Source organism: Telopea speciosissima, chromosome 7 (genome assembly GCF_018873765.1).
Source record: "Telopea speciosissima isolate NSW1024214 ecotype Mountain lineage chromosome 7, Tspe_v1, whole genome shotgun sequence".
Taxonomy (NCBI): Eukaryota; Viridiplantae; Streptophyta; class Magnoliopsida; order Proteales; family Proteaceae; genus Telopea; species Telopea speciosissima.
The window spans coordinates 65866455-65893886 of NC_057922.1; the positions used below are offsets into that span (position 1 = coordinate 65866455).

Sequence of the window (27432 nt, forward strand, 5' to 3'; positions counted from 1 at the left end):
AGAAGCCACAGTATGGCTGTAGATAGAACCTTGTCCAAGAAGAATCTGCTGCAGTTCTTGAGCTTCAACAATGTGGAGAGATTCCTTGTAAGAGAAGAGTGAATCAGTCCAAAAAACCTTGAAGTCTTCAAAAGTCACAGGCCGAGAACAAGTTGCTATCGATCTGAAATTTCTATGACATTGAAAGAGGTGATGGAGGGCAGCAACTGGATCTGTAAATCACCTCATCAGTGCTGCCCTAGTTGGAGAATGAAGAACAAAAGGGGAAAGAGGGGAAGAAGAGTTCAAGAATGGAAGTTAGGAGAAGGGGAAATCGAGAATGGAAGAAAGGAGATTGCTCTAATCCGAAACCCGCTCTGATGTCATGTTAACAGATCTGAATTAGAGAGTAATTGCTTGAGTGATCAATATGATCAAACAAGCCTTGTGTTTATGATGGAGAAAGATTACAACCTAATGACCAAAATACCCCTAGCATTGCCGACTTAACTAGGGATTACAGAGAATATAAAAAACAACTATAAAATGACCAGAATACCCCCACGGTATTCTGGTGTACATAATTCAACAATATTAATAGCAAAATTTAATTACAATACAACAAGGACACTCTTGCTGATGTAGACACGCAATAGGAAACTTACCAAGTATATCGCCTAACACAACTAGAAACAACGTATGACTAAACAAACATACCATGATAGGGACACTCCCCCTATCGTGGTTAACCACTTAATCTACCTATCTTAACACTCCCCCTCAAGCTGGAGCAATCAAATCACCTATGCCCAGCTTGGAACAATCTCTTTGGAATGTAGGACCAAACAAGGGCTTGGTAAACACATCACCTAGCTGATCTGTAGAAGAAACAAGCAGAGTAAACAATCAACTTTCTCATAATGGCATGCCTCACAAAGTAATAGTCAACTTAAATATGTTTGGTCCTTCATGAAACACGGAGTTACTTGTGATGTAGATAGCAGCCTGATTATCACAGTACATCTTTATGGCTTAACAACTGGAAAACCCAACTCTTGAAGCAATGATTTCAGCCACATCAATTCTGCTACAGTATGAGCCATAACTGTATACTCAGCCTCAACACTGGATCTGGCCACCATCGTTTGCTTCTTGCTTTTTCATGTGACAAGATTGCCACCAACAAATGTGAAATAACCTGTGGTAGATCGTGTATCACTGTCAGCACCAGCCCAATTTGCATTAGAGAATCCGACCAGATCAATATGATAGTGTGGACGATAAATGAGTCCCTTCCCTGGAGCCCCCCTTAGATACCTTAAGATATGACACACTGCTTCCCAGTGAATCTTCTGAGATGATTGCATAAACTGGCTGATAACACCAACAATTCAACAATAACGGAGATATCAGGTTTAGCAACAGCCAAATAAATGAGTTTTCCAACTAATTTCCTGTATCGGTGCTTGTCCTCAAATTTCTCACCATCATTTGTCCTAAACTTCTGGTGTAGATCCATAGGAGTATCAACAGGTTTAGAAGCATGTATAATAAGGGTGTCAATCAGGCGGTTCGGTTTGTTTTTTCTGGTTTCGGTGTGAGTTTCAGGGAAACCGAAATGAACCAATAAGGACTTTTCGGCTGCTTGACTTTTTATTCTTTTGGAATTTGATTTTTTTAAATATTTTATTGGATTCAAATAGGGGGTATTTGCTTATTTATGAATAATATCTTAAGTAAATGAAAAACATTTACTTGAATGATATTAGACATAAATAAGTGTTTGGCCTGGTTTCTGGCATAAATAAGTCTGTCCTGGTTTTCTGCTAGGTTTCCTCAAGTTTCGATGGGGATAAGTGACACTTAGATAGGTATTCAGGTTGAAACTAGCGAAATTTGGTCAAAACATGTCGAAACCAGTCTATACCAACCGCAACCCTGTACTTTTTAAACTCCCACCTTAACTCGTCTCGGTGGTTTTGACCAAGATCTTTTTCCATAGTCTTGATGCCGGTCGCATTATCTAAGAAGACCCTAGTTTTCCATTGACATAAACTTGATCTTCATGGTAATTGATCTGGATACCATGTGAAAATATCAGAAACAAAAACCAGTAATCACAACCAAGGAGAAGAGAGAGGACTGGCGTAGAAGAATTGCAGTCTATGAATCTACCGCAAGTCCCCCACAGTATATATTAATAAAAAAATCTAATTATAATACAAGAAGGACATTCTTGCTGATGTAGAGACACCATAGGAAATTTACTAAATATATCGCCTAACACAACCTAGGACAAAACAAACATTCCACGATAGGGACACTCCCCCTATCGTGGTCAACCACTTAATGTACCTATTGTACAATCCTAAAAGCTAGAAACCTGTTGACACTTTTCTAGGTTATTCACCATAATCCTTTTTTACTGAATAATCTTTCACAGTTTCACCATATTCTTTACTCTTGAAACAAAATGAAAGTTAGGATGGTTATGATGAGCCAATGGTTTTTTGTTTTTTTTTTTTCTATTTTCCTCAAAAGTTTTACCTTATATTAGCTTTTGAAGTTGATAAACTATGCTTTGCGTTGAAACTATCTGTCTAACTTTTCCAACAAGTGGTTCACTTAGGGATCATTGCTTGGAGCAATGGTAAAAGGTTAGGGCTGCCAGGAAAAATGCCCAGGTTTGAGTCTTGAGAGTGACCACTTTGCCCAAAAAATGCCGGAAGTTAGGACCGTCTCAAACTCAACCTTCTTAGGGACCCCCCCCCCCCCTTAAGCAAGACCAGCACTGGGTAATGGACCTTTTTTATTCAAAAAAGTGGTTCACGTACAATTTTTTTCTCTTGCAGATTATCAGGGCCTTACAAGAAGTTTCTGTCATGGGAAGATATATTGCTCCTCAATTACAGCACGGCTTGTGAATATGAAAATTGGGATTCCATGGGATAGATTACAGGTCTTACCACTCAACCAGAAGATCACCATTGCTAATGTTGATGTAACTTGCTTTGATGCAAACCACTGTCCTGGTTCCATAATTATTCTCTTTGAGCCACCCAATGGTAAGGTGTGTTCCCACTTCTTAAGTTAAGCTATTATTTCTATTCTGCTAATGTTTTTGTAAATTTTGTGGAAGGTACTAATTGTTTTTACTTCATGCAATTAGGCAGTTCTACATACAGGGGATTTCCGATTTAATGAGGACATGAAAAGCATATGTGTTTTGCAGAGTTGTCCCATCCACACCCTTATCCTTGATACCACTTACTGTAACCCCCAGGTGCGTGAAATGCAAGACTCATCCAGTAGAAAATAGATTCTCTCAAGTCTCATCTCTTTGAAGACATTCTTTCCTGATTAAAAAAAAATTCTTTATGCTACTATGCTAGACATAAGCACATTTCCTTGTGAGAGATGGGGTCTTGACGTGTCATTATGTTGTGTCTGAGGACCCTGACAAAATGAATCACTGTTAACATTGATCAATGATAAACATGATACTGAAATATGAGTGAGCAGGTACGGGTTGCTGGCTGTATCTACCACGTGGCAGATCAGGTTGGCGAAAATTTATTGAAAGTAGAATCCACCCCTTCCCTAGTTAGTATGCTGATTGTGAGACCAATGTGACTGCCAATTGACAAAAGAAAGCACAGAAAAATGGTGAAAATCCACAATTATTTGAAAATTTTTGGACCGTTAAAACTACAAGGGAAAATGTACAGTATAAGGTGGCCATGTGATTAAATAAGGGCCTGAAATTTAACATCTGAAAGATAGATGGTGCCCTCTTCCCATGCGATGGAAGGCATTTGTTTACTGATATTTTGATATGTATTTTATTCCTGCTTCTTTTTCAGTCTCCATACCATGTAGATGAAGTGTTGTATTATTTTGGGAATCATTCCCTAGCCGGGCCTAAATGCTCAAGGGTGACCAATTGCTTTATGTTATCAAGGTGCCCAAACGCAGAAGATGGAGGAATAAAATACATATCAAAATATCAGTAAACAAATGCCTTTACTACGTAACAACTATGATTCTCTTTGACTTTTTCGTCTCTCTCATCATGTTTCTAAGCAGTATGACTTTCCAAAGCAAGAGGCAGTTATACAGTTTGTCATCGAGGCCATCCAGGCTGAAGCTTTCAACCCCAAAACTCTCTTTCTGATTGGGAGCTATACAATTGGTAAGCGCTCTCTCTCTCTCTCTCTCTTGGTCTCTTGGTCTCTCGCTCTCTCATGATTTGTGCTCTAATACAGGGAAGGAACGGCTGTTCTTGGAGGTTGCACGAGTTCTGCAAAAGAAGGTCTATGTCGGAGCAGCAAAGTTACGTCTTTTGGAATGCTTGGGGCTTCCGGAGGCGGAGATGCAGTGGTTTACCAAAAATGAACAAGAGAGTCACATTCATGTTGTGCCTATGTGGACAATTGCGAGCTTCAAGAGGATGAAGCATCTCTCGGCGCAATATTTGGTAGGTGTGCAATTTCCTACTTTTAAAGGGAACATTAATGCAAAGGATTTATTATCTATATAGTCGAAGAAAGATCAACTTTAAAAGGCATATCTGCTAGTAAAAAAATAAAAACCTAACCTATAACCATTGTAAGGACTGCAATTGCATCTTCTCCCCCCCCCCCCCCCAACCCCAGAAAAGAAAAATGAAATGCCTTTCAAAATATTTTGGATCTGTCATTTTCTTAGTATTAATTTATTCTTAAGAAAGAAATGTTATCAATTTAGCATTGATACAGATTATTCATGCAATAAAGCTTCAGTGTTTGTTCCGTTCCTTTTAGTTTGCTGACTTCCAATGTTTCTTATCGTTTCTCTACCTTTATGCCTGTTGGGTTAGGGTCGGTACAATCTTATAGTTGCTTTCTCTCCTACTGGTTGGACATTTGGTAAAGGAAAAAAGAAGACTCCCGGGAGAAGATGGCAGCAGGGTACGGTAATCAGGTATATTTTTAGTTTCTTCTATTGCCATCATTGATGCTGAACAAGAGAAAATGATCTTGTTTTTGGCTTCATACATACACACTAGTAAACATGCACGTGCAAATGAACATGTGGTTTTATGTTAATAATAATATCTTTAATTAATGGGATTTTCTTATTGACACCCTCTAAGGTGTCAATAAATTTGTAACCTTACTTTTTTGCCCCGTGTTTTATTCCAGTAAGTTATTTAATGCAGGGGTAAAAAGGGCTTTTACAAGATTTTGAAAGTCATTTTAATGCAGCATTTAATGCAGTTCCTATGTGAAATGATTTACCCTAATTTGAAAAAACTGCATTAAATGCTTTTGGTTTGGGAATAAAACAAGGGGCAATTAAATGAAGGTGTCAAGTTCTAAATACACTAGTAGGGGTGTTATGTAGACACTCCCTTAATTATTAATAAGGAAAAAGAACTCTGTCCGGGAGTGTGGCCTACGCCAGCACTCCCATGAGTCTATCTCTCTCCTCCCCATATGAAAAGACACTTCTGCCCCCTTGTTTTGAGGAGGAGAGAGATAGACACATGGGAGTGCTGGCACAGGCCATACTCCCGGACAGAAAACTACATCCCTTAGTAATAATTATAAAATTTAAAAAAATATTATTATACAAAATTTTTTTTTGGGTGAATAGAAATTTCATTACCAAAAGAGAAGAGAAAAAAGAATTACAAAGGACCCCTTAGGGGAAAAGAAAAAGCCAGCCAGCCAAAGCCTTAGCTAAGGGAGGCCGAAGCAACAAAAGATACATTAGAGAGACCCCAGGAATGAACAATGAGCCTGTTCCTAGGGTTGTCTAAACAATTGGAAGGAGGAACTAGAAATAACTTTGCTTTAATTTCAAAAGAAATGGAATCCCAAATCTTCTGGTAAGATCGAGAATTGGAGGTCCATTTCTTGATATTGCGCTTCATCCAAATATGGTTAAGAGTTGCACAAAACGCCATCTTTCCGACCGAATCACATATAGAGGAGCCAGCATAGGTCATATCAATCCAAATCCACTCTCTAGAGAAAAGGAGAATTCTTCTATGGGCAGGCCAGCATTTATTAGAATACCCTTCCAGATGGCAGCTGCAGTAGGGCATTCAAAGAAAAGATGGTTCAAGTCTTCAGCATTGTTCCAGCAAAGGCAGCAAGCAGGGGAGACTGAGATTTGGCGGCTGTGAAGAAAGGCTTGAGTTGGAAGACAGTTGTTGAAGACTCTCCAAGCCGTGAAGCAGTGACGAGGAATGTGATGCTTGAACCAAAGAAGCTTATGCCAAGGAACCAATGGCCCTTTCAAACGAATAAAATTCCAAGCCGCTTTGGAGGAAAAGGAGTAAGAGCTGTTTAACGACCAAGAAACACAGTCACCCCTTGTCGCAGACCTTCTTGGGATGGAGGGGAGCTCATTCCAAATGAGGTTAAGAGGAGAGTTAGAGGGGGGGGGGGGAGCCCAGCCATCATGATCAAGGATATCAGCCACCAAGGAGAGTCTATGGAGGCCTGAGGCATAAATGGTTCTCGGGGTGACTCGCTGGAGAAGAATTCCCATTGGGTGCCAGTTGTCCAACCAGAGGTATGAAGAGAGGCCATCACCAATCTAGGGGCGAATGACCTGAAGGACCAAATGGCGGCTAGCAAGAATTTTCCGCTAGACCCAAGAAGCATCAGACAAGGTTGAGGCAGTCCAGATAGAGTCATGGCGCAGGGGCCCTGAATAAATCCAATTAACCCAAATGCTTTTTTTCTTGGAAAAAATCTTCCAGATAAGCTTGATGATACCCGTTGTGTTCACTTCTTTGATTCTTCTGATGCCTAACCCTCCTTCCTTCTTGGGAAGGCACACAGCAGCCCAGCTTAAGGGATGGAGGAACCGAGAGGAATCAAAGCCCTTCCTTAGAAAGGAAGCCATAAGAGCTTCAAGGGACTTGATGGTAGATTGAGGAAGGCCATAAATACCAGACCAGTAGATGTAAGATGTCTCCAAAACTGATTTAATAAGGACCAACCTGCCTGTATAGGATATTATATTTTCTATTGTATAATTGATAATAGTATATTTTCTATTGTATAATCATCATAACAACTGCAATATTATGGGCTGCTTTGGTCAAATCGATTATTTGTAATTTATACAACCATTCAGCCTTATCCCAACTAAATGGGGTTGGCTGCATGGATCCTTACCCTTGAATCAGCTCTATTCGAGGTCATACTTGATACAAGGTCTAAGTTATTGATGGAATATTTGGGGAATTGAAATGTTTATGAGACACAAGCCCTCTTTATTTATAATGAATGAGAAGAAGTACAAGTTACAATTATACCCTAGGGCAACACAAGCTAAACCCCACTGGACAGTTACACCCTTGTACCCATATTACAACACTCCCCCTCAAGTTGGTGCATAGATATCAATCATGCCTAACTTGCTAATAACAGAAACACAACTCTTAATAGATAAACCCTTACTGAATACATCAGCTAATTGATCATCCGATGGGACAAATAGAATACAAATAAGACCGTGTTCTAGCTTCTCCTTGATGAAGCGGTAATCGATCTCCACATGTTTGGTTCTATCATGCTGGACTGGCCAATCAGGTTATGGGCAATACTGATTGCTGATTTGCTGTCAGAGTATAGACACATGGGCACCTCAACTGGGACTCTAAGGTCCTGAGTAACCCCCTAAGCTAAAGCAATTGACAAATTCCATGAGCCACGGCCCGAAATTTCGCTTCTGCATTGGAACGAGCCACCATAGTTGTCTAGGCGTCGCCGTCCAAGCGCCTTTCTCTCGCCTTGGTTTCTGATGTGGCCTTGGTCGCCTAGGCGTCCAAGCGCCTTTTTCTCGTCTTGTTGGTGTCGCCTTGGTTTTTAGTCCCCTCACTCGCCTTGGTTCACCTAGGCGCCTTAACAACTATGCAAGCCACCACTGCTTGCTTCTTACTTCTCCAAGTGACTAGGTTACCACCAACATATGTACAATAACCAGAAGTAGATCTCCTATCATTAGGGCAGCCAGCCCAATCAGCATCTGTGTATGACTTAATGCGAAGGTGGTTATGAGATGAGATGAGAACATCTTTTCCAGGAGCAGCCTTTAGATATCGCAAGATTCGGTTTACAACATCCAAGTGAGATGCATATGGATCATGCATGTATTGACTAACCATGCTAACAACAAAGGCAATATCCGGGCGAGTATGAGATGAATAGATTAGTCTCCCAACTAGCCTCTGATAACTACTCATGTCAATTGGTTCTCCATCCTTTCTGCAAAGATGAGAATTAGGCTCCACAGGGGTACCAACAGGCTTACACCCCCTAGCATTCCTGTAACTGTCAAGAGATCAATGATGTATTTCCGTAGTGAGAGGGAAATGCCTTTAACTGAATACGCTACCTCTATGCCCAGAAAATACCTTAATTTTCCTAGGTCTTCAATCTCAAACTCGTCCCAGGAATTTTTTCAAGGAAGAAATCTCCTCCATGCTACTCCTAGTGATGACAATGTCATCAACATAAACAATCAAATTAGTAATATGGGCAGATGTCCTCTTGATGAACAACATGTGATCGGCATTGCTTTGCTTGTAAGCAATGGATACCATCACCTTATGAAACCGACCAAACCAGGCCCTAGGAGATTGTTTTAAACCATACAAAACATGGTTGAGTTTACAAACCTTCCCATGAGTCTCTTGGGAAGCAAAACCTGGTGGGATCTCCATGTATACTTCTTCCTCAAGCTCTCCATGCAAAAATGCGTTCTTGACATCTAGTTGTTGGAAGTCCCATCCTTGATTCACTGCACATGATAGGATACTCTAATTGTATTCATCTTGGCTTCCAGTGCTAAAGTTTCCTGATAGTCAATCCCGTAAGTCTGTGTGAACCCTCTAGCAACCAACCTTGCTTTGTATCTGTCCACAGTTCCATCAACTTTGTGCTTTACCACAAACACCCGTTTACATCCTACAGCTCTCTTTCCTGAAGGAAGCAGCACCAATTCCCATGTTTCATTCTTCCCAAGGGCCCTCATCTTTTCATTCATTGCCTCTTTCCATTGTGAATTAGCCAGTGCTTCTTGCCAGATGTTAGCGATGGAAACAGACGACACTGAAGAAATAAAAGGATGGAAGGAAGGAGAAAGAGAATAATATGATACTACATTAGAGATGGGATGTTGGGTACAGGTCCTTTGTTGTTTTCGGGGGTACAGGTCCTTTGTTGTTTTCGAACAGCAATTGGTAAGTCTAGAGCTGACTCACTAGAAGGAAGAGACTTACCCGACAAATTTGGCACACATGTAGGACTTGAATCCGGTAAGGCCGATTGGCTAGGAGAGATGGTGGTGGTCCTGGAAGCTAGCCCTTTGTTGTTCTTTTTCTGAGAGTGTACAAAAAATTTCAGAGGAGAAGTAAGTGGTGCCTGCTCCCCCTGAACCGTGGGCTGACATAGAGGTTGCTCCCCTTGAACCGTGTGTTTCGGCTACCCCTGAACCATGGGCTGAGTGGAAGCTGTTCCTCTTGCACCATGGGCTGCTGCTCCTGCCCGATTACACCATCTTCAATTTCTACATCCTCTTCTGTCATGGGCAGCTCCATAGGAGCAATCATGAAAAGCATCTCCTCACTTGGATTAGTAATCTCCCCCCCCCCCCGAAGAGGTGTAGGAGAGGAGTAATAAGAGACCATTTCTTGAAAGACCACGTCCATTGTAACAAACATCTTGCGCGAAGGAGGGTGATAACATTTATAACCCTTTTGTGTTGCGAGTAACCCGGAAAAATGCATTGAAGCCCCTGGGTCAAATTTGCCATGCAAATGGTGATTTCTTGCAAAAGTCACACAACCAAATACCAGGGCAACAGCCATCTAACATATGAGAGGGCATCCAATTAATGAGATATGCGGACAAGAGAACAACATCACCCCCAAAAACGTGGAGGAACAGACATGGCAAACATAAGTGAGCGAGCCACTTCCAAAAGATGGCAAATCTTTCGTTCAACAACTCCATTTTGAGCCGGAGTGTCAACACAGCTGGTCTGGTGTATAATCCCATGATCACAGAGTTAAGACTGGAGAGCACCAACCATATTTTCCTTTCCATTATCTGTGCAACGAATCTTAATCTTGGCATCAAATTGGGTTTGCACCATCTTATAGAAAGACGTAAAACAGTAAAAGACATCACTCTTCTGGTCAAGCAAGTAAATCCAAGTGGTGTGACTAAAACAGCCAATGAAAGTAACAAACCATCGAAAACCAGAAACAGACATTACACCGGGCAATGCCCCACACATTAGAATGAACCACACTAAAAGGAATTAAGCTTCTCAGAAATAGGATAAGCTAGTCTAGTCTACTTTGCCAAAGTGCAAAAATCACCAAGAAAACCATTTGGATTACATTGTTTAGATAAATCTAGAAAAAACTTAGATAACGTCCCTAAGGGGGGATGACCCAATCGGTGATGCCACTTGTGGAGTTCAGATGACGTAAGGGTAGATGACTCAGGGAGAGAAGCAATAATTGACAATGCTGACGATGAGTCCTCAAGCAAGTATAGACCTCATCCATCCTACCACTGCCAATCAAACTGCCCGTTTTCAAGTCCTGAAAAATAGAGTGGGATTGAAAGAATGTTACTTTACAGTTTAAATCCCTGGCAAGACTACTAATAGACACAAGATTAGTAGAAATTAGGGACATGTAACACAGAGGAAAGAGATGAAGTAGAGGAACATTTAATGGACTCTTTTCCTAAAACAGAGGAGAGGGATCCATCAGCCACACGAACCCTTCCGTTACTTGACAACAGAGAATATTGAAAAAAATGGGAAGGTGATCTAGACATATGATTAGTGGCCCCCAAGTCGATTATCCAGGGAATGGAAATGACTGAGGTATAGCGGCCACCGAAAGAAATACCTGAGGGAGGATGAGATGAGGCAAGTTACTGAGGGAGAATAGTAGCAGAAGCAGCACTGGCATTGACAGATGGCACTGAAGAAGAAGTCTCAAGCTTGGACATCAAACGACGTAGGTGGTGAAGCTCGTCAGAAGAGGGGTGCATCAGTGGAGGTCTCATCTGCAGTAGTGTGATGGGCAGCAACACTATTCGAACAACCCTGGCCACGACCACGAGAGGGAGGAGGATGACCATGAAGCTTCTAGCATAAATCCTTTGTACAATGATCACACTTCACATGAGCCTTCTCAGAAGATGAACTATCAGTCTCACGTGCAGGAGTTCCCTGGGCAAAGATCCCATGGGAAGGAGTGTTAGAGCTGGTGTAAGCGTAGTTCGAAATTTCGTCTCCTCTCGCCATTTCAGGCTGGTCTAGATTTCTGAAATTTACTGAAATTTCGGCGAAATATGATTTTTTTTCTGCCATATTTTGACACTCCATCTCGGTGGGTTTTTAGCCATATTAAGGCCTGATACTTCATGTACACCCTTATTTAAGCAAAATAAACACATTTAAACCTTTATATTGTAAACAAATGAACTCAAAGTGGTGTTTTGGGTCTGCACCCTTGATTGATAGTATACGATTAGACCCTGATGTATAAATAGTTAAATACACATTTTATAAGTACTAAAAGACATAATAACAAATTTAAACAAAGTAATGAAACAAAAATAAAGTCAAATGTAGCCTTTAGTTTAAACTTTAAACTCATGAAGTCATAAGTGCATAAGTTCATAAGTCATAACTTATAAACTCCATAAAAGTCAATAGTTTAATACTCAATAATCAATAGACAAAGTCACAACTCACAACTCACAACTGTCATAAAACAAATCCTAGTAATAATTGCTATGCTTTCCTGGATCAACCCACTCATGCTCTACTGGAGTCGACGTCCATTGCTCTCTGTCTGAGAATATACGTGGACCATGGTATAATTTGGGAGAAGAAACGAGTGGTCATCCACAATTGCCATGTAAATGGAGTCATCAACATACCCAAGGTAGCCTATCCTAGGATATGGGTTACCAATCTGTGAAGAAGAACCATGACTACCCACTGATCCAGTATGATGTGATGTCGGCGCTGGAAGCATGTACGGCTGGTGTGTTGGGTAGCTAGGGTATACAAAGATGTCATCCACAAAAGATGATCCAGTACGTCCCTTGGACTGGGATTGGGAGTTATAATCCCCTACCTCAACGAACTTCCCATATCCATATCCATATCCATATCCACCGTGAGGTTGTGATGCACTATAATCCGATGACGATGGAGTGGTATGTGCGTCAAAAGATGGGGCACGCCAATGCCTATTTGATCCTCCCTCCCTATCATCCATACTCAATCTGCCAACAGAGCTAACAAAGCTAGATAAGTCATCAATATCCATATAATCAGCCTGTGTCTGTCGACCCCTACACTTCCTGGTGTATGATAAGGGGGTTTGTGAGGATGCGGGTGCAGGCTCACGTGCATCGTGGTTCGTATCTTGTGTGGCATGATCAAATTGTGTTTCTCCGGTGAATCGGACTGGCTCTACAAGCGTTGTTTGCTCATCTACCACATAATGCTCTCGCAATCCATAAATGCTTCACCACCACCACTACCACCACCATCATTATCATCACTACCATCATCATTAGCATCACCATCACTTCCATCTGTTCCAGTCTTAGTCTGAGTCTGATTCCTACCAGTACCACCTGAGGACCTGGACCAATCATCATCCTCATTAGCATTGTCACCTGTGGGCTGGAATGGTATAGGTGATGCTTCCCGTGTGTGTATCTGACCCTCGTCAGCCATATACTCATCCACATCAGCGCCCATCTAGAAAGCTATCATGGGGTCTGGCCTACCTCCCTCCTGATCCAACATCGGCTCACCTCTATCCCTCACCCAATCTACAATAGGGTCCTCATCGTCTGAGTCAATCTGAAAAATGTTGGCGAAGTCAATAGTGCCCCTTTCCCCCTCATGTCCTATGCGTATGTGTTGCAGTTTCAACCTCAAGTTGTAGTGCACATACACTAAGTCAAATAGACTTTGGGAACCCAATCTGTTGCGCCTCTTAGAGTGGATGAGCGAAAACGTACTCCAGTTCCTCTCACAGCCAGATGTGGAACATGTTTGGGCAAGCACTTGATTGCTATTCTCCTTAAATTCTCAGTCGATTCCCCATACAACACCCACCATTCAGCTACAGTACAAGTTTACAACAAAAAAAGACGTGTCAAAATTTTCACAAGTTTCAACTTTCAATTCATATGTAATTTAAAAGAATAAGAAACTAAATTGAGTACCAGCATCACCGCGTTCTCTGCCTTGTACTGCAGTATCGATTCTAAAACTCCCCAATGCATCCCTAAAACTCTTCATTTATACCCATGTGGAAAATTTTTTAAATTAGTAATGACTCATTACTAATTAGTAATTACTACTTACTAATTTTATTCCAAATGAATTATAAGAATCACCTCAGTGTTGCATATAGCTTGTAGTTTACAATCTGGCTCCAACTTTTTTACTACTTGTTTCACAGCGGCAATAAGTTGAGTATCCAACCCAAGCCTATTATTATATTAATATTTACAAATTGACATATAAAAATGATAGATTGTCAAATGCATAGGTAATTAGTAATTACTAAGATATGAATTAGTTACATAAACAAAATTACTCACCAGCCTTATGCAGTGGATGCATAAGTTGATTCTCCCAGCGAGCATTGATAATATCCACGAAGTGCTTGCTACTACGAGGAGCCACATTGCAGACACCATCCTTCATCAAGTCAATGGCAGCATATAAGACTGGCATGGTGGGGTCCTTGAGAGCGGAGTCCGCTATATGTAAAACTTTCACCACTTTGCCTAGCTTTGTCCAGAATTCCTCAGAGGACATGGTTTCCTGTGCTTCCCTCCCACTTTTGGTATTGGAACCCTTCCATCCAAACCATTCCTCAGAAGCAAACATAGATCTCAGCCTAGCCGTCTTTATCTCAAAGCTTTTTAGGGCAATGTAGTTTGTGGTGAATCTAGTGATACCCGGCCTCACTAAGTCACCCCCACATTTGTCCCTCAATAGATCTAGTACAAAGGAGTGGTTGTATACAAAGTTGGTTACTTGTCTTGCGCTTTCCACCACAGTCTTCACCAACTTTAACTTCCCCATATCCTTCAACATTAGATCAATGCAATGGGCTGCACAAGGAGTCTAGAAGAGCCGGTACTTACTGTTATTCATCATTTTCTCACCAGCCTTCTTGAAGTTGCTTCCTTTATCTGTTACAATCTGGGCAACGTTCTCTATTCCTACATCAACTTCAACCACTTCCTTTAACAATCTATAAATGTAATTTGCATCCTTTATCTCTTTGGATGCATCCACAGATTTGAGGAAAACTGTCCTCCCATCACAATAGACCATAAAATTGATGATGGACTTTCTTGTAGGCCCTGTCCAACCATCTGCCATTATAGTCATCCCATATGTCTCCCACATACTCATTTGATCAATGTACTCCTCAATCTTAGCTTTCTATTGAGGTAAATAAACATTCATTACCTCATATGAGATGGGCTCCTTGAACCCTTGGTCAGCCTCTGCAATTGTATCAATCATGGTCTCATAATGGGGGCCTTGTGCGGTGTTTGCTGGGATGGTATGGTATAACATCCACTTAGCTATTGACTCTTTCACTAACCCCTCCATATTCTTCCATGATCCTTTGATTCTGGGTTGAGTGCTTCCTTTCTTCTTATGTAGTTTAGGATCTGATGATGGTGGTGGTATTGGTACCGATAGAGGTGTTGGAGCTACCTTTATACTTTGTGATCTTTTAAAAGGATTCAACAACCCACCAACTCTAGAAACCTCCAGATGTGCTAGCTCCTCCACTACCCCCCTACTCTCTGTCTCTGCTGATTATCTCAAAAACTAACTTTACTCCTTGAAACAGACCGTCGAAAGTCCTTAGCCTCCTGTGGTGTTTGTATATCAACAGGCACATAGATGGGGTCATCACTGTCATCATCATCATCATGGTATTCTTCTTCTCCTCCTCCCATTGAACTCCTCATTGCCTCCTCAAGGTGTTCCCTTACCCTCTGCTTGTTAGCCTTCCTCATCATCTTTCCCCTCAAACTTTCACTAACTTCCCTAGCTACTTTAACAGTAACCATATGGCAAGCTACAATATCTTTTGATCCTCCAGTCAGATGTTGTTTAAGTCTACTGGACTCACCTCCTAAAAACTGCATATGACAATAGTTACATTGTGATTTTCTCTTATCCCCATCAATTGGCATTCCATGTAACCATGCAATGTCACCCCTAGGCTGCCTGGCTGGCCTCTGCTCCCTCTGTTGACTACTTTCCCTTACCTTCTGCTTTCCTTTCGCACGTCTTTCACGATTTGTCATAATAATACTCGTTTACTGCAATGTAAGTAAAACAAATAATTAAAAACTTAATGTAAAAGCACTTCAATTAAGACTGAGACTACTAAAACAATTGTATAGCTATTTAATATTTTTCCCCTAACCCTTATATTTTTCTCATAATTAAAAACAATTTTTTATAAATAATTTTCATATAAATATTTACCTAACACAACAAAACCGAAATGATTAAACATAACATTTATCTAATGCACTATAAAAACATGTAGAAATTACTTTCATATTTTTTCATGATTTTTCAAACCAAAACCTCATATTTTTCCTTATTTATTTATTTTTTTGAATCTTTGAATATTTTTCTTAATTTTCGAAAATAAAATTAGTTATTTATGGGCAGAAAAATATTTTTGACACCGTGAAGTCATAGATCGGCCATTGGTGTCTAACATATATTTAATTGATCCCCATCCAATTTATATTATTCCTAATTTTTTCCTATCTTTGTTGTAGGAAAATTAATTTTTTAAATCAGAAAATTAAAAAAATAAAATACATACGGAAAAAAAATTTCGACACCCTGAGGTTGTAGATCGGCCTCCGGTGCCTAACATATAATAATATCATCACCATCCAACAAGTATTGAACATAGTATTTTCAAAAAAATAGTTTTAGAGAAGAAAAAAATCACCTTAAACAAGGAAAAAGCCTTTACAAATATGCTAAGAGATGTTTCCGACGTTTCTCCGGCGACGATCCGTCGAAAATGATGAAGAACAAGTTGGAAGAGGCTTGGAAGAGCAACAAAAGGAACCAAAGAGACTCTGCAAGCTAAGTTCGACCGAGATATGCGAGATTCTGCTTTTAAGTGGAAAGGTTAGTGAGTCACGTGATACGTTGTAGCAGTTTCATGACATTTCGGCGATTTTTTGGTGACATGCCGAAATGTTACATTTGTCTTTTTTCATTTCGTAGTCACATCTCGTCTTGGTAGTGTCGAGATTTCCGAAATATCGTTGATATATCGCTAAATTTTGAACCATGGGTGTAAGGAGAAGATCTCTCCATCGGCACAAAGTTAACCATAGCAGTATGACGACTCTCCTCAAAAGCATTGAGAGCAGAAGCCTGCTCAAGAGTAGGGAATGGATCACGATTGAGAACATGTACCCGGATTTGATCAAACTCCATATTCAAACCCGCCAAAAAATCATAGACCCAGAGTTTATCCTCCCACTTGTGAAAGGCAACAATGTCAGTATCACAGGTTGCTGTAAATCTCCCCAAAGAAGTCCAAAGTTTGGCATAGACCACTCATAGTATAATAATATTTGGAGAGAGAGATCCTTCTGTTGGATATTGTAAATTTTTGTCCAGAGTTCATAGCATTGTGCATCATTGCCAACTTGGGAATATGTTTCCTTGGCAACCTTCCAGATGGTTGCAACAGATTTAAGAAGGAGATTTCCCTGGGTGATGGCAGGATCAATGGAGGTGATAAGATAGGACATCACCAAGCATTCATCGGTCTCCCATTTAATTTGAGCAGGAACAACAGTAGTAGGCTTCACAGAGGCCCCGGTAAGATGGCCAGAAAGACCATGGGAACTAACGGCAAGAGAGTAGGATCTCAACCACATCAAGTAATTACTCCCATCTAGTTTAGCGGAGTTCGTAGGGAACGAAGGAAATTCGCGTTCACGCGGCTGGACTATTCCTTCCTGTCCTGTAGATGCAATCGACTCATCCGACACGGCTGTTGATCTCAAGAAAATTGGGAAACACTTACCACATAAATCTTCAAAAACAAGGATACGAAGATTTAGTTCATGGGTGAGAAAGATCCCTTGGTGGGAGAAAGGAAAAGAGAAACAAGGCAGAGAGAAGAAGAGACTCCGGCGGCAGTTGCTGGTGGTGGGTTGCAGTGAGGGAAGCTGAGAAGAGGAGGCGGTGGACTGTGGTGGTGAAGAAACCGAGAGAGAGAGAGGCGGAAGGGAGGCGGCGGTGGCTGGGCAAAATTGAGAGAGAGAGGCAGTAGGTTTAGGGTTTCATGGGGTTAGGGGCACAATTCCCAAAAAGACAATTCTTCTCCTAGCTCTGATACCATGATGGAATATTTGGGGAATTGAACTGTTGGAATATGTACTCCAGAATACCGTGGGGGTATTCTGGTCTTTTTGGGATAGTTTTATTCTTCTTATATTATTAAGTTTGTGTCGGCTATGTGGGTTTTAGTCCCACATCGCCTAGTTTAGTCTCTTTGTAATTTCCCCTCTATTTATAATAGAGGGGCTTACCTATCAATGAATACAACCCATTATTTTCTATTAGTCTCTCTTTCTAACCCACGATTCTGCCAACATGGTATCAGAGCTGGTCTGATCTTGGTTAGAAAAAGAAAAAAAACCCTACTCCATCTCTCCAATCGACCTCTCCTTCTCTCTCTCTCTCTCTCTCTCTCTCTCGGCTTCTCTTTCTCTGGTTTTCTTCTTCTTCTCCTTGTAAGGGGGCAGCACTAATGAGGTAAAATCCCCCTAACCAATGATTTAGTTGCTGCCCTCCTCCAGTCCTCCATTCTATCTACTTTTTTATAGTAAAATACCGCTGGAATCATCTTTGTGATTTGGGGTTTTCCAGAATTTTTTGGAGAACGACTTCCTATTACTATTGAAGGCTGACCTTCCACCATTGGAGCTCCCTATGCACCCTTCTCCAGCCCCTTTCTACCCTATTCCATTATCCTCATTCCCTATTTCCTTTTTCTCCAATCTTTAATTAATTCCAACCACCATACCCTAATTGACCTCAACTTGTCAGGGTTTTTCAAAACCCTGACTCCAATCGATTTTGGTGTTTCTTTTTTCAGATGCAGCTGATCTTTTGGGGGTAATTCCCTATTACTACAAGCCCTACTCGACCTAAGTTTGGACCCTTTCTGATGGCTGGATTTGTTTCTACAGTAAAAATTCCTTAACCTGCTAATTTGGTTACCTGCCAAAACCCTGACTTTCAGGTTTCAGTTTTTGCTAATTTTTGGAGGGTTGATTACTCCCACTTCAAGGACCAATCGACCTCAATATTGCACCTATCCAAGTTTTTTGAAGACCCCTTCCCCAATCGATATCTTCTTTTCAGGGTTTTCCAAAACCCTAATAAATCGGTTTGGGCTAGGGATGTTTGCTGCTGTTCGAGTGCTTTAGAGGTGGTTCTAACATTAAAAGAGAACTCTCCTTCATCAGTTCAAGGCTTGAAGAAGGTCCTTTATGCTGGTGTAGTGTTGTAATGCTGCCCTGCTCTACTTTTGCGATTTTTTGGAGTCTCTCCTCTTTAAAGATCAGGTCTTACTCTTACTGGAGATTGATTGTTCACCTTGGAGGTTCCATTCTAGCAGCCTTGGTCAGCATCTATTACATGTCTACATCAGCAATTACAACCCCCTTTCCCTAAATCGATCTCAATTTCAGGGTTTTCTAAAACCCTGACAACAATCGATTTTAGGGTTAGGGTCTTCCTATCAAGCTCATATTTTGAGGAAAGTCTTATACATATCAAAGGAGTATTCAACCCATATTTCAGCATCATTCATCAGTTATTCTTGGAAAAAATTCAGGTTCATTCTTATGGCTCGATTTTTCCAATTATCAACCTATTTTCCTTGTTCTTATGTGGCTGGCTGCTTCAACTACCTATTGGATCTACCGAGTGATTATCTTATATTTGTTGGTTATATTGATTGGCTTTTGTAAGCATGACTGGTTGACATGTTACTGCTGCCTGGACTATTGCTGCCCTATTATTGAGATTGAGTATCCTACTATTGGAGATCAAATTTCTTTCATTATTGAAGACTCAAATCTACTACCCTGGAGATCAGCTTATTTGGGATTAAAACAGTGTGTTCCAAGGTTATTGGTTGCAACTACGAACCTATTCAGTTATGTGAAGCTTTTCTGGTTCATATCCGGCTTACTTTGAGAGCTTGATCCTAGCATTGTTCATAAATTCAGATCTGATCCAAGTTTTTAGTTGAAGCTTCTTACATCCATTGCTGTCCAAATATCTTCGTCAGTTCTATTTAGCATGTGGGAGTTTATAGTTTGGAATTTTGCACACTGGTTCTTCCTTGTGTGAAGATCAATCAAGCTTTTGAAGAATGGTGCCTTCTACTTCTAAAAATCAGACCTTTTTTTTATAATTCAGATCTGATCATTGGAGATTGGTGTTTTGGAATTAGTTTGATCGATTGAAAAAGGTTGAAGATTACTGTGTTGCATTGTTTTTATCCATGGTTCATTATACCATTGCTCTTTTCACTTCACCACCTCCCAAAAGATACCTTTGGCATATACCTATAACCCCTTTGGAAGTTAATGGTATTCTCTAATTTGCCATTTCTTCCTTTTCCATTACCCTTGGCAATTCTTGGAAAATTCTGGAATATTATGTTTTTGCCCTATCTCTTACATCATCTCTGTTATGTCCACATGTACTACACGTGAGGGGGGGATTATGTACAGTACACTTGCAGACATTGTAGAAGCAGAATATGCAGGAACACTTGGTGCAAAACATAGAAGATCAGAGTTTTCACTATTGCCAATGAGTATCTACTTTGTTATTGGGTTGAGTTTGCCGTAAGGGGGAGATTGAAGTATTAAAGTATTGAAGATGTTTGGTTATTGCCTGCCTATATGAGGTTCTACAGTTGGGTTGATTTTTTCCGCTACTTGATCTTTTCTGCTGCTTGATTCATCTACTCGTTATCCTAGTTACTTATCTTCAAGATTATCAGTCAGAGATTCATCACTGGACAGCACTAGAGGATTGGTGAAAGCTGCCTTTTTTGGAAGACATTCCAGTCCCTGTTTGCTGATCAAGTCTGCCCAAGTTTTGAAGATCTATTTTTTCAAGTTCTTGAAGGTTTATTTGGGAGCTGCATTCATATGTCACGCTAGATTTTGCTGCAACTTAGTTTTTTCCCATTTTGTTCAAGTTGGGTATTAGTACCTTGTATGTGCCAACTTGAGGGGGAGTGTTAGCATTATTAGGAGTTTTTTTTTCTTTAGTTCAAGCTGGATCTTCTTTCTTTACTTATTTGTATAATCCAGCTTGAGGGGGAGTGTTGGAATATGTACTCCAGAATACCGTGGGGGTATCCTGGTCTGTTTGGGGTGGTTTTATTCTTCTTATATTATTAAGTTTGTATTGGCTATGTGGGTTTTAGTCCCACATCGCCTAGTTTTGTCTCTTTGTAATTTCCCCTCTATTATAAATAGAGGGGCTTACCTAGCAATGAATACAACACATTATTTTCTCTCATTCTCTCTTTCTAACCCATGATTCTGCCGACATGAACTCATGTCTATGAGATACAAGCCCTTTTTATTTATAATGAATGAGACGAAGTACAAGTTACCATTATGCCCCTAGGACAACACAAGCTAAACCCCACTGGACAATTATACCCTTCTACCCATATGCATGTCTTTCCTCACCACTTCTCTTAAGGTCTTTTTAGGTCTGCCTCTGGCTATTTTAGTTCCTTCAATCTGAATCAAATCTAGGCCTATAAACAGATCGGATTTGGCTCGGATACGGATCTGATGTGATCGGATCCGGATATTCCTTGGCCGAATACGGATAGCTCTAAACGGATTCGGATGGATTTGGATGCGGATTGAATTCGGATTTTTGACCATCCGTTTATATCTCTGCCTTGTGTAACCCCGGTCTTCCTCCCCCTAGTGGATATAATTCACTCTCAATCTATATCTCTTAGATCATGATTCTCTTTTCTTCATATTCTAGAACTTGCTGAATCTTCAAAAACCCTCAAGATCATTATTTACTTAAATTTTTTATTATTAAGTACGTGGATTTTTTTCCGGATGGATTTTTATCGGAGTATTTGGATTTTTTTCCGGATATTTCTAAACGAATACAGATGTCCTTAAACAGATACAGATGCGGATCGAATTTGGATTTTTGATTATCCATTTACAGCCCTATTCAAATCACTCCTCCATACTGGAGCATCCAAAGGCCTTCGTTGTATCGGAGCTACTCCCATATCAGCTTTAATATAATCATTCCTTATTCTATTCTTCGTAGTTTTGCCACTCATCCATCTCAACATCCTCATCACCACTTCACTAAGCTTATCTATATGTTGCCTTTTAACTATCCAACTGATGTAAGACAAAACATGAAGAAAAAGATTCCAAAACACTGTTCAAGTTACCGTTCACGTGAACAGTGTCACAACCCCTTATTTTGGCTTGGTTAGAATATTATTAGAAGATTCTGTGGGGGCCAACATCAGATTGTATGGTGCTTTATGCGTGTGGATTTAGAAGTTTAGTTTAGTTTCTAATTTCAGATTTAGAAAGTAGGCTTAAGTTTCTATTTATAGTTTCTATTTTGAACCTTGCAACTTAGAGTTTCTATTTTAGTTTCATTAATTGTAACCCTAGTCTCAGCCTTATAAGGGACTTTCTAATTTTTAGTTTCTATTTTGGAGCTCAATCCTTGGGCCTTTATATATTTTAACCTGCCCATAGAGGTACCCCACGATTTGAAAAGTTGAATGGAAAAAAATTGCTTTGAAGCAAAAGATTCTCTTGTCCAATGGCTGTGACATGAAGGGCTGGGAGGCGTGGCTGAGAGAGCCAAAATCCTAAGGCTAATAGGAGCGTGGCTTGTGAGAGCTGAATCCTCCTATCCCTTTCCCTCTTCTTCTCCTATCTTCTTCCCTTCCTCAATCGATCTCCCGTGCTGTGACTAACTTGTGACTGCTACAAACTGCTGCTGTGAAGACTCCTTTGAAGGATAGATTCAACCCACAATCACTTCCAAGGATTGCTGCTGCTGCACACAACCAAGAGGACTGAAACACTCCTGCGGCCCTGTTTTTAGCCCAGATTCTGTTACAACTTTGAAAGCTCAGATCTCTGCAATCCGCTCCTTGATTGGAGAGCTGTTTGGAGCACAACCTGTCCTTGCATACATCCACCTTCAACCCAAGTTTTGACACCATTCTGGTGGCTGGTTTGTTTGCTACAGTCCTATTTTCAAGTTTAACCTTCTAAATCTGTGACCTGCGCATATCTTGACATCAGGCCATCAGAATTATCCCCAATTTGGAGGACTAATCCAGCCTACCTAGGCCTACACTCGACCTGAATTCCAGCCCCATCACTTGTCTGAATATATAGGTTCTGTCCACTTTTTAATTCTGGTTTGTTGCTATTTTGATGTTCTGCTGCGACCTGTCATCGATTCTACTGTAGAGTGGTTCTTAGTTGAACCCCATCTACATTACCAACATTCAGTACTATAAATCATAGCCGGTCGTATGACTGTCTTATAAAATTTTCCTTTAATTTTTAAAGGAATACGTTGATCACACAACACGCCAGCCGTACCTCTCCACTTCAACCATCCTATTTTAGTTCTCTTTGAAATATCATCTGCTATATCACCTTCTTTATTTATGATTGAGCCAAGATACCTAAAATAATCACTTTGTGGAGTCTCCCTCTCATCAATTACAACTTCATTATCAGTCCTAGTGTAACTAAAGTTACAGACCATATACTCTGTCTTTGTTCTACCTCCATAACTCCAACTTAGAGCTAATCCAAGCTTTTGTCTCATCCAACAAAACTATCTGTCATTTATGTCTCATAATTCATGAAATTCAAACAGAAGCGTTGGCTACCTCTGGTACTAAGTAAATCTTCGCGAGGAATTATGCCATCATGGGAAAATCTTCCACCATACCTTGACTCGATTTTTTAAATCACAATGGTCCCATTGCTATAGCTGTAAGGGTGTGGCAGAAGTTAAATCTAAAGGAGTACATGGAATAACAAGACTGCTGCTGTCTTACCTGATTTGTTTTATTGTGTGGTTCATTTAACTATCCCTGCTCAGCTTCTTGTTCTTCATGTGCCTATTCGAAATGGTCAATGTGTTTTGAGAGTCATCTAAGACCCAACCCCTGTGTACTGTATGGGATTATGGAGGTCTCACTAAAATTGGAAACTGATTCAACATACTTGATGCCTTACTGTCCTTACTCTGTTTTTCCATCTTTATCATAATAATTCTGGTGGCATTTCCATGATTCAACTAAATTGCACGCAATACCCTGACCTCTTCACACCTTTGAGTGAAAATTGCATGAACTAACTACACAAGAAAAACATTTCTACACCACCAAATCAAGGGGATGAAGAACTTAAGAAGTCACAACTCACAACTTAAAAGATCATTGTGAAGACCTCTGGTATACCAAATGCCTTTTGATGACATTATAGAAATCTTGTACTCAAGCCCTTTGAATATCATTAATGTCAAATTAGCAGTAATTCAAGCTAAGTCGAGCAAGCAAAAGATTATGCAAATACACATTATTGATTTGAGGAATTTCTGTCCACCAACCATGTCTCCTGTGCCACACTTTCAAGTAGAAATTATCACTTCCAAGCAAGGTTTAAAGTATTGGTATCGGGTACGTATCGATTGGGTGATTTTAAGAGACATATCGTATCGTATTGGAGATACATATCGAACAATACAGATATGCATAGAAATGGTCAAGATACACCTGGAAATACACTTTTGGGACAAAAAACAATATAAATATGCAATATATAATAAGTTTCATGCATAAACACTATAATGGAGAATAATGTATAACTAAACGAGTGCATTAAATTGAAATTGTTATAAAAGATGAGGTTTCTTACATGTTGTAATCGTCTATAGCCATGAAGTGTATTGGTTGATGCAAAGAATGATGTTGTATTACTCTTTGATTCGTTTTTTAGTCTAACAGTGTGGAAAACCAAGATTAAATGCAAGATTTTAGACTCTTAGTTGAGAGTTTTCCTTCATTATTCCGTTAGAATAGGAGTTATATCGAATCTGTGAGTGAAAATGGCTTTTTTATGGAATGTATTGATGGTATCGGTATGTATCGGTGCATATTGGTGTGTATCGGTATGTATCGAATTGTATCGGCCGATACGTATCGATATATATCGCTACGTATTAAACCGCCCACTGAACCCTTTACTGGACCATTGATACATATCGATCGTATCATATCGGCCTGTATCGGCCGTTTCATTTCGATACAATTCAAGACAGTCTATTTTTTTTAAAATTAAAAAAAAAAAAAAAAAAGAGATGTATCAGTATGTATTGTAGTCCATGAACCCAAGAATGGTACGCACCGATACTTTAAACCATGCTTCCAAGTCAATCGAGTATTCCTGAAATCACTATAATATCCTAGTCCATGAACCCAAGAATGGAAAACCGTGTTAAGAAACTTTAGCAATAAGGATGTGTCTCTACTTCTCCCTATCCTGCTAAACTTGCTTCAAGCTGTCTTCCTTGTAGCTGTAGGCACCTTTCAGGACTTCCCTCATCTATCTTGATTTTCCCATCCACCAAAACTGGGTGCATGTTCACTACCTTTGCTGAACTATCATTGATCACCACCCATGACTGGAAACCCCACTTCTCCTCTACGGCCTCAATGGTTTGCTCTTGCCTTTCTTCCTCATTCTTTTCAACTCTACTGGAAGTCCTGGAAAATGTTTGCTTTGCTAGAGAGTACGACTGCTGAAGTGGTATTGCCAATGCCATGAAAAAAGCTTCTGGACCCGTGGCCAATAGCATCTGTAAGATGATAGTTGGAAGCAATCACCCAAAAAATTTGGATACTTGAACTGATCCAACATTATAAATTCAGGGCATCTATTCTTTTTTTAATTTTTTAATTTTTTAATTTTTATTTTGCAGGGGGCTGAGATATTAAATCATTACATTGCCATTTAAGTGGTTATCAAGGGCAAGCATGGACCTTAATTGTTGATAAGAAAATACCTTAGCATGATGCAAATAGTGGCAATCTGATGAGGAGATTGAAACTGAGATTATTTTTTTTTTGGGGGGGGGGAGTCAGGGTGATTGGGAATAACGAAGTTAGGGTTTAGGGAAAAGAGGAATGCCCGGGGGTTGGAGTTTAAGTTTATAGGGATTTTGTCATAAAAATATACAAAGCAATGGTATCGTTTAAAGATGTCATTTGTCATAAAAATATAAGAAACAAGAATACTGTTAATGATAGATGGCATAGTTTTGTGTACATATACTATATACTAAATATTATACTACCTACTATAAAAGTACTCCACTAAGTCTCTTTTCTATGCATTTTCTTGAGTAAAATATCTGAGAAATTAATTGTTGAGGTATCGGAAGAAGAATACAGGTGGAGTACAACCTAAGGGCAAACCTGTTGTATTTAGGAAGTAGTTCCGTTGGGTGGGCTGAAAGTAAACTAGTTGGGGTATTTTTTGTTTTTCAAACATATTATGATGGGGAGTGGGGTTGAAGTTGAGATGGTCCTGGGAAAAAAAAGAAGGTTCTGGGCCATTAGAGTTGTGGTCACTTTTAATGGGAAACTATAAAATGAAAATTGAACTATGTGGTTGATTGGGTTAGATTACGGTTTGGGCAGGAGGGAAGTAAATTTTCGTTTCTACATAGAAAGATCTTAAGAATAACATTATGATATTGTCAATTGATGTCGTTAGCATATAATCTGGTGGATGAGGTGCATCTTGAATTTTCTTTTTATTGATAGATGGCACTGTAGTGGAAGTCTAATACCATCTCCCCCCCCCCCCCAAAAAAAAAGAAGAGGAATATCATGTAAATATATTGAAGGTTCTACAAATGAGGTGTACCTTATGGAATGTGAAAATATGATCAAATAAGTTTATTTATTCTTGTCAATATTTTGTTATATAACCTAAAAAATTGAGTTCCCCTCTCTTATTTTAAATTAAAGTTGGTTTGTTAACTGAGTTGACCTTTGTGTATTGCATACCCAACCATAAGTCCATAACTAATCAGTGGTTTTGCATTGCCAGGTATGAAGTCCCTTACAGTGAGCACTGCAGTTTCACAGAACTGAGAGAGTTTGTTCAGTTTATATCACCTGAGAAAATAATACCAAGTGTGAATAATGATGGAACAGAATCTGCTGATGCCATGATTTCCCTTCTTGTATCTTGATTTGTGCACAATTGAAAATATCCAATGATATTGAAGGCCTAATAAGTCTTTGAATTTGAGATATGGATTTACTTCTATGTCCTGATTTGCGAAATTTTTTAGTTATGTATAATACCATTCATCAACTCCTTAGCTTATTTTTCCACTGGAAAAGGGATGCATTAGAATGTTTGACATGAAAGAATATGAAAAAAATGAAATGAAATTTTTGGCAACAGAATTGGCTTCCATGGATTTTGATTCTAATTCGGTCGGGATTGGCATGAACCTTAAGGAAATCTAGTACGAATCGGTCTATTTGGATTCATCCAATCTTGTATAGAAACTAGGGTTTAAGGTCTGTTTTATCGATTTCCACCAATCCAGGATCGATTTTGGCCAATTCCAAGACTGTTCTGGATCTTGATTCTTGATTTTTAAACCCTGTTTGTACCAATTCTCCCAGTTGACAGCTAGATTCCAATTGGAAATTTTGTTGTTGATGAACAGGTGAGGCTGTTAATGGGTTTGGTTTCAATTAATTGGTTCAGTTTAAATTCATGATGTCATTGACATAAATTGAAACTGAAACCAAACCAAACCAAACCAAACCAAAAAAAAACTGAAACCAACCAATTAATAATTGGCTTTTAGGACCTGGATGATAACAACTCTCTTTCTGGGTCATGTTTCTATTCCATATATGACTTTGTATTTCTATTACTGGGCCAAATTTTTGGGTAAAAAAACATGTTTGGTAACGCGTAATGATTTCTATTTATGGGCCAGAGAAGAAACATAAACGAGTTTGTTATGAACAACTATCTCTATTTCTAGAACTTCTATAACATTTCAAAATGATATTGAATTACAAATGTGGTGGTGGTGGTGGTGGTATGGAGGAGATGGTGGTGGTAGCAGAGGTAGTGTTAGAGGTGGCAATGGTGGAGGTAGTAGCGGTGATGGTGGTGGAGGTGGCAGTAGTAGTGGTGGTGGTGG

General features: G+C 39.8%; 1 protein-coding gene across 1 annotated transcript in view; it reads left to right on the forward strand.

Annotated features, from left to right (window-relative positions):
• LOC122669709 overlaps positions 1–26510 on the forward strand; it is an 86038-nt gene extending 59528 nt beyond the window's left edge. Inside the window, exons 6-11 of the mRNA XM_043866544.1 lie at positions 2832–3049; positions 3149–3262; positions 4066–4171; positions 4245–4456; positions 4838–4941; positions 26310–26510. Coding sequence (XP_043722479.1) covers positions 2832–3049; positions 3149–3262; positions 4066–4171; positions 4245–4456; positions 4838–4941; positions 26310–26454 — 899 coding nt within the window. The 3' untranslated portion in view covers positions 26455–26510. The remainder of the gene's footprint in view (positions 1–2831; positions 3050–3148; positions 3263–4065; positions 4172–4244; positions 4457–4837; positions 4942–26309) is intronic.
• The last annotated feature ends 922 nt before the right edge of the window (positions 26511–27432 follow it).